Below are 8,044 nucleotides of genomic sequence, written 5' to 3'. Positions count from 1 at the left end.
TCTCTCTCTCACACACGCACACACACAGACAGACACACTTACACACCAGTGGTGGATTTACAATTTTTTTTACTACCAGTTCACTCATGCACTCTCGCTACACACATACACGGACTGCCTTGGGGGGGGGGGGGGTGATGGGACGGGCCCTTTGCAAAAAGGACAGAGGCCTTAGGAAAGGAGTTGGATTGTATATAGCCCATTTAAGAGTTAATTAATTCTGTCAGGGCTGCTAAAATTACATGAGACAGAGCCAAGGAGAACCTGAGATCAATGGGTATATTCAATTCGTTGAAATATTGCCAGCCAGCAGAGATTATAGAAATGCTTTTAAACCCCCCTGATTTTGGCAGTAGAAGGACACAGGCAAAACCAGAATAGGATGGGTTGTTCTGAAATATACTCATGTTTCTTTTATAAGTTCAGGGACAACTGGGAGGAAAAAAGAATTCCTCTCTTAAAATATCCATTTGTCCTTAATGCAGACACAATTTAAAATCTGCCAATGACCTGAAAGAGCTGTGATACGAAGCAGGGGAAGTGCACAATAAAAACCAAATCTGAAAGTTCCCCAAATCCATTTAATTGGAATAAAGATCATTCACATTAGTTCAGAACCCAAGTTGGACTAAGAATGGAGAATATAACTATACTGTGCCACAATTGTTTTGCAAACTCAGATGGCTGTTTTTTAATGCTATTGACTATTCCTGGCCATGCACAGGTTACATTTGCTGATTTTCCAAAAATTGCCATTTGAAACTGTACTGTATTTATTATTGAAGCTTTAGGTAATTCTTGGCATTTGGCATTTTTATTTCTTTATTTGCTTACTTACTTTTCCCATTTCTCTTTTGAGCAACATTTCCAAAATGCCAGCTGCCAGTAAGTATACTATGACTATAGTATAAGCCAGGGGTGGGTTGCTGCCAGTGTTACTTCCGGTTCGCTTCACGTGCTGCTTGCTTTGCTTGTGTGTGCCCCCGCCGTGCATTGCTTGCGCATGCACAGTTGCCTGTCAATTCTTCTGCGCATGCACAGAACATTATAAAATGAGTAAAAAACATGCCGACAACAGCATGGGTGACCAGGGAACCGGTTTAGGGATGTGGCCAGCCGGCCATCCCTACCAGTTCAATGACCCAGTCCCAATGTCCACTACTGCTTTGCCTGAACCGGTGCGAACCAGTAGCAACCCACCTCTGGTATAAGCACAACGTAGTCTGGACTTCTGGATCCTGAATTTCTACTTTGATTCCACATTCCACATTTAGATTTGGCTCATTTTTAAAAAATACAGATTTAGGGGAGAATTTTTCAAAAGTTTGTATTGTAGCAAAATGTTTATTAGAATTCTGGTAAATATTTTCACCACAACTCATGAAAATGTTTTTAAAACATTGACCAGTTACATAAGATGGAAAAATTCAAAAAGAAGAAAAAGGAATGGGAATGGAAACTTTTAATGTCTCTCCTACACAGGACACCTTCCTACTAGCTCTGTCTCATAATTTTAGCTTAATGCCACCATGATACTGTAAATGCTACAGAAGAAAAAGCAGGGGGGAGAAAAATAAGTCTCAAGGCAAGAAAGTGAGGAGGGAGTCTGAAAGGGTTCAAGAAAATAAAGACCCTCACCATCCTATTAAAGGAATCAGATTAAATCCCTCACCCCCACCGGCTCCTGACCGGTTTCTCTTCTCATGTGTGTTTTCCTCCCCCCCTTCAGTCCATTGTCTTTGTTTTCAGTTCCATGTTGTGTTTTCCCGTCCACCTCTTGTTCTTTTGTGGATTTGTTCTGTTTTGTGTTCTTCATTAGCTATTTACAAGTTCACAGTATGAACCTCTCTCAACATGGCCACTTTCTGCCCCAGAGTGAGGTAGGGTCATTAAATCTGGACCAATCTCCACCTTCCCACCCTGTCCCTTGTGTCCCTGGTGGGCCTTGACCCATCCATGGAGCTGGTTGGCTCCTCCTATCCATTAGGGGTGGCTTTAGGTATTTCCAAGGGGCTGGAGGTGGCTTCTTTCAGCTGCTTCCCCCCGCCACCCACGTGCTGCTCTCCTGTTCCATATATCATGGCTGCTGTGGGGACTGAGTTTGTGGTTGCTGGACTTGAGTTCCATTAGAGGAGATGAGCTTCTTGTCCTTGGAGCCATGTCGATGTTGTTCAGTTGGGATGTCTGATTCAGAGCGGCGAGATGGCTGGCAGCTGTGGGTTGGTGTGCCTAGGAAATGGAGCTGCTGCCCATTCTTTTCATCTAAATGTTGAAGGAAGATCAAAGATTAGGTTAATTTCACCACCAAACATCCTCTCACAACACCAAGTGTCCAGAAATAGGCCTCTACACCAATTTCAGAAATGGGCCTCATCTTCTTTCTGTCCTCTACTGATATTCCAAGACAGCTGATTTCAAAGTGGTACCCAGGTCCATTTGTTAAAGGAAATGCACACTTGCAGAGTCCATATATATATATTGTGGCTGAAAACATTCCAGGACCAAAGAGTAGAGGCAGAAGATGCTGGATCGGAAAAAGATCAGTTCAGCATCCCAGTAGTCAAAGAAATCAACTGAAAAGCTCTTGTTCTTTCTCCAGGCAGATTCTCCAGGCAAGCAGTCTTCCCTATTTTGCTTCCCCAACATGTGTTTGCATGTCCCCAACATGTGTTTGCAAGTCCTTTGGATCTGGAGGCTTCACATAACTATCATAAATACCAGATATATTAACATCCACTGGTAGACTCTCACAGTATGTTCCTTTTAAAGATGGATGCATGGATGAGTAAATGAATGGATGGATAAATGGATAATGTACCATCCATTTAGTGCTATTAGTAACTACATAGATAGCTTTTCACCAAGACGGTAAGTGATTCTAGATCAGGGCTGTCAAACTTGCAGCCCGCGGGCCTGATGCATCACACGCTGGCCACACCCACACCCAGTTTAGCAAAGGGGGAAAAAGTCCCGATACATCACGTGACGCTGCCGTGACAACGCAAATTTGACACCCCTGTCCTAGATAATATATTTTAAGGCAAAGCATTCAAAAGACATTTTGTAAAGCATCTTGGGAAGGTTGCATCATTAAACATCAATAATCTTCTCAGATTGTCCCAGAGGCATGCAAATGCCCAGAAAAGTCAACACACCCAACACGATGCCAGTGAAGTGAAGTGAAGCAATAGTGTATGGACACACTTACATATATACATACAAGCAAACACAAAAATAACTCAGGAACACTATTAAAGCAGCTGCAGTGAGTGTTCCACATGATGCAGTTGCCTCAACACCTCAGAGAGGAGTACTCCATTTGCACCAACATGCTTTGCAAATTGTCCTTTTGAATCCTCTGCACAGCCTTAGAAATTCACCTAAGTTTTGCAAAAACAAGCAGGAACAGTCAAGTATTTGTATGAATACAAAACAATGATGTACAATAACACCTACCTGCAAGGGCTTGCACAGAAGGCTGGTCATGTGTGCTGAGTAGTTGTGCCTGAATCGTTTCCACAACTCGCTTAAACTGACGGCTGGGACCTAGAGAGGCAGAAGTAGGAACAGCAATGGGACTTCCAGTTGTACTTCCGGCACCTTCGGAAGCTTGATCCGCAAGCTCTGTGGTCAGCTCCGACCTCTCCTTGTCGAAGGGTCCAATTTCAGACCATAGCCACCCTGAAGGGGTGGTGAAGTAAAGGGGGACTGCCTGGCAGGTAGAGTAGAACCGCATCTCTCCTCCCTGACTTGGAAAGCCCCTCATCTGAAGCCGGGGAGAGCCTGAATACCCAAGACTGTGCTGAAGTGGAAAAAGCGAATGGAGTGTGATCTGGGTGAGAAAATACTTTTTATTGGAAGTTGACCACAGAAATCCAAGGGGGAAACATATTTAAAGCTATTTGTTAAAGCTGTGAATGGGCACACAGGAAAAATACTGGAGAATTGAAGAAGGAAAAAATGCTTTTTAATTAATAAATAGAAACTTGGTTCCTCAAAGCTAAAATTTGTGGTATTGAGAGCATTTTAAAATGCTGGAATTAATGTCCCAAATTCCTCTTTACAAACATTGCTCAATTATTGTATTTATAATTTAAAAATAATTGGAATTGGAACTGTTAATAATATCGCAGAGAGGTTGAAGCAGACAGAAGCGAGACTGCCATCTGCCGATGAAAAGGGAAATATACAAGCTTGGAAATAACTATTCAAAAAGACTGGAAATATCTGTTAGACACAGACCTACTCTAAGACCACTAGAGATTTGATTATTAACTAGGGACTTCAGTTAAGAGCCACTAAACATCATTGAATAGTATTGTACATATAAAGTAATTTGAAGAGGCATGGATAACCTCCTGGTGAATTTAAATTGTTTGGACAGACTATTGAGACATTTAAAATTGTGACTTGGAAGTTTGGCTTTTTGAATTAATGAACTCTGGACATTGGACTAAAAAAGAGATTGACTAAACACAGACGCAACATAAGATGGAAGTAAGGAGAACCTAAACAGAATGGAGCTTTTTCAAAACATTGAGAAAATATTTGATCGTATAGACCAAAAATTGGGAAATTTAATCCAAAGAATAATGGACAAGGATCAGGACATGGAAGAAAGAATGAAGCTACCAGATGAAATAGAGGGGAAAGCAGAAAGAAATCGGCAAAAAGAAGATAACAAGGAGGAGATGTTGCCAAAATAAATAGTGATTAAGGAACTAAAAAAGGAGGGAAATAATGTAAAAGACGTAAAAAGGAAATTGGAGAAACAGGAAGAGAACTGGGGAAAAGAGATAGGAGGTGGAATGGATAGTTTTGGAATTAGACAGTGGGAAAGGGTAGAGTTGGGAAGAAAAGTTAGATTGCATAGTCAAATAGAGGGAATAAAAGACTTAAGGGACAAATATGGGTGGAAAACTAAAAAGAAAATAAGACTAAAGGTTCGGGTGCGGGTAAGAGATGAAGGATAAGGGAAAATAGAGTAAAAGAATATTTTTATGAATATATTTCAATAATGTGTATTAATATTAGAATGATATAGGTTGGACAATTATTTTAGCAGTGTGATAGATATCAGGATATTTTAATATAAATGGATATGAAGAATTGGAAAAATAGATTTTGAATGAATATGTATAAAAATATGAACAACAGTGGTGTCAGGCCTGCAGAGGTTCCTTTAAGAATCTTTGGCCTGCCACACTTTCTTATAATTTCCTGTGTTTCAATAGTGTAGTAGTTGGGAGGGGGGAATGGAAAGGAGTAGGATTGTGGAATGTATGTTGTCATTCTTTTATAGAAGCCAAGGTCATCTTTTGTCTCCGCACCTCGACACCTGACCGGAAGCAGAGGGGTGTAGATGCCAGCGTGGAAGATGATGATTGGAACATGTGATTAATTATGGGGTGTGGGGAAAGATATGAACTTTCAACTGGGTGAACCCACAGGATGTAAAATAGAGTTGAAATTCCATAGCATAATGCCAACATGTCTGTCTTATTAAATTGGAGCTTTAAGGATAACTTTGCCTTGGAAAATGATTTAATTCTGCATGATATTTGGAACGCTGACATTATTTCAACTCTCCCTTTAAAATAAAACACCAACCCCCCCCCCCATCGTACGGGGGGGGGGGGGCTGGTGAGGGGTACTGATCTCCCAACGCTGACCACATCAGCGTAAAATATCAGTCAACAATTAAGATAAAGAAGCAAATGATGAATTGCTTCTCTGAAGTTCTTCCGAAGTGCAAAAGAATTTGCGTGGGAGGAAATTTTCTCTTGTATAGCCTCTGGGAAGATGCACGCACAGCCGGAGGGGGATGGCTGGAGGGGCCTCTCAGACCGACTTCTTCACCCAAACGTGAGTCAATCTCCCCCCCCCCCCCTTCACTAGTAAAAGCTGCAATGAGCTGGACGACTTGAATGGAGATAATTACTCCTTCCAAACGGCAATAAATGAAATGACTTATTACCCAGCAACTAAGTGGGAGACAGATTCCCTTTCAAAATGGGAATTTCAACCTTGGCAGCAAGAAAGAAATTGGCCAGCTTCTTTCACTTGCCAGCCACCACAAATTGGGTTGCAACCAGTAAATGAAGCAAAACCAGATTGGGTTTTCTTCCCAGAGTTTGGATGGATGAGATGCCACTGGCCACCTCCTTTGCCATCAGCATGGGAAAATGCTCCAAGCCAACAGAGGGCACCTACTTGGCCCATAACTCCTCCAAGCCAGCAGGAGGGTCCTTGGCACATAACCCCCCCTAGCCAGCCATCATTGGTCGAGCTGCAACCTGTGAAGCAGGCAACCCCGGGATGGGTCTTAACCCCAGGTCATGGATGGGAGAAATGCCAGTGGGCACCTGCCCTCCCTCAGCAGATGGCACCATGGCAGATAACTGGGCAGTGTCCAACTGAGGGATTGACCTCCCCACCAGTTCTAGTCTCCCCTGCAAATGCCCAACAGATTCTTGCCCCACCTTCCTACAGAGAAGAGTTCTCAAAAGTGGAAGAAGAGGTGAATGAGGGGATTACTGCAGGATGGGTAACAGAACAATGTGATGAGGCAGTTCCAAAGGCTAGAAATGCAACTAGGTTCTGTCCCTAGGGGAAGCCAATAGAATGCCAGCGTTGCTATCAATTTGGCCACAGAGCGTCAAAGTGCTTGGCTCCAGCCCCAATATCACAACCGTGTGCACCAACTGCCAGAGCAATAAAGGGAAGGATCCAGAAGCTACCACAGAGGAGCCTTCTGGGCCAACAACCTCCAGAAAAGGATCCCCAACTTAAGGTGACAAAGAGTCCTACCAAGGGGGAGGCCTCCGAGGAGGGAAATGCTGAAGACGACCCAATGGTTAGTGCACCCATCCGCCCCTTTCAAATAAAAGGCAAACTCCAAGTGCCAGAAACTGGAGTGGAAGGGGAAGTTGGGGCAGTTGTGGACACCGGTTGCACCCGATGCTTAATCAGGATGTCGATTGTGGAGCAACTAGGCATACGTACAAGACCCCTAGCCCATCCCATTCGGTTCGAGCAAGTGGATGGAACACTGATTGGAGGGGCCCCAGCCACTAAAGTTACCGAGTTGGTAAAGTTGGTGATAGGGCGCCACTATGAATTCCTCAGATTCATTGTAGCTCCAAGAATGCAGGAAGCTATTATATTGGGGCTTGCATGGCTGGAGAAGTGGGCACCTACAATAAAGTGGGAGGACGGTGTTAGAAAACTGACTATCGGCTGCGGGCCACTGCCACCAGTGGAGCCAAAAGGGCACCCAGGAACGTTGGAACCCAACAGCCCAGACCATCCGGAACCTGCGGCAACCGCAGCAGACACTAAACCTCCGGGTATCCAACGAGTTCCAAAGAGTTATTGGGATCTGGCGGAGGTGTTCAGTGAGGAAGACGGAAACCACCTTCCACCTCACCGCCCCACAGACTGTGCAATAGAGTTCAAACATGGGGTAACCTTACCAAAGCCAAAAATGTACTCTATGACTCCTAAGGAGATGATAGAATTGAGGAAGTACATTGACACCAATTTGAAAAGAGGCTTTATTGAACCAGCCAAATCGAAAGTAGCGGCCCCAGTGCTTTTCAGAGAAAAGAAGGATGGGGGAGTTCGCCTCTGTGTGGACTTACGAGCTTTAAATGTGGTATGCGAAAAGAATACCTATCCCCTGCCTCTCATGAAAGATATGTTGAACCACTTGGCTAAAGGCAAGATTTTCACCAAGCTGGACTTGAGAGAGGCGTATTACCGTATACGAATCCGGAAAGGGGATGAGTGGAAGACCGCTTTTAACACTCCTCTGGGCAGCTTCCAATATAAAGTCATGCCTTTTGTTCTACAAGGAGCACCCGCAGTATTCATGCAGTACATAAATGAAGTGCTGCACGACCACCTGTACCGTGGAGTACTCGTCTATTTAGATGACATCTTGATCTTCTCTGAGACCCTGGAAGAACATGTGAAACTGGTACGGCAAGTCCTGAAAAAACTTCTGGCTGCCAAACTGTACGCAAAGTTGTCAAAGTGTGAG

At 43.7% G+C, this 8,044-nt stretch overlaps 1 protein-coding gene across 5 annotated transcripts in view; it reads right to left on the bottom strand.

Moving 5' to 3' along the window:
* Nucleotides 1-561: 561 nt before the first annotated feature.
* LOC309400333 (serine/threonine-protein kinase BRSK2-like) overlaps nt 562-8,044 on the bottom strand; it is a gene marked incomplete at its 5' end in the record, with an annotated part of 234,862 nt that continues 227,379 nt past the window's right edge. For 4 of the 5 annotated variants that reach the window (XM_081968749.1, XM_081968753.1, XM_081968751.1 and 1 more), the window contains 2 exons: nt 562-2,262; nt 3,457-3,546. In XM_081968749.1, the coding sequence (XP_081824875.1) occupies nt 2,078-2,262; nt 3,457-3,546 (275 nt within the window). In that variant the 3' untranslated portion in view covers nt 562-2,077. The remainder of the gene's footprint in view (nt 2,263-3,456; nt 3,547-8,044) is intronic. The other variant, XM_081968750.1, reaches the window with a different exon arrangement.

This window comes from Natrix helvetica (genome assembly GCF_964273705.1).
Source record: "Natrix helvetica genome assembly, chromosome: W".
Classification (NCBI taxonomy): Eukaryota; Metazoa; Chordata; class Lepidosauria; order Squamata; family Natricidae; genus Natrix; species Natrix helvetica.
Note: the sequence above shows the minus strand (reverse complement) of the source record. Positions and strands in the feature narration are given on the sequence as shown.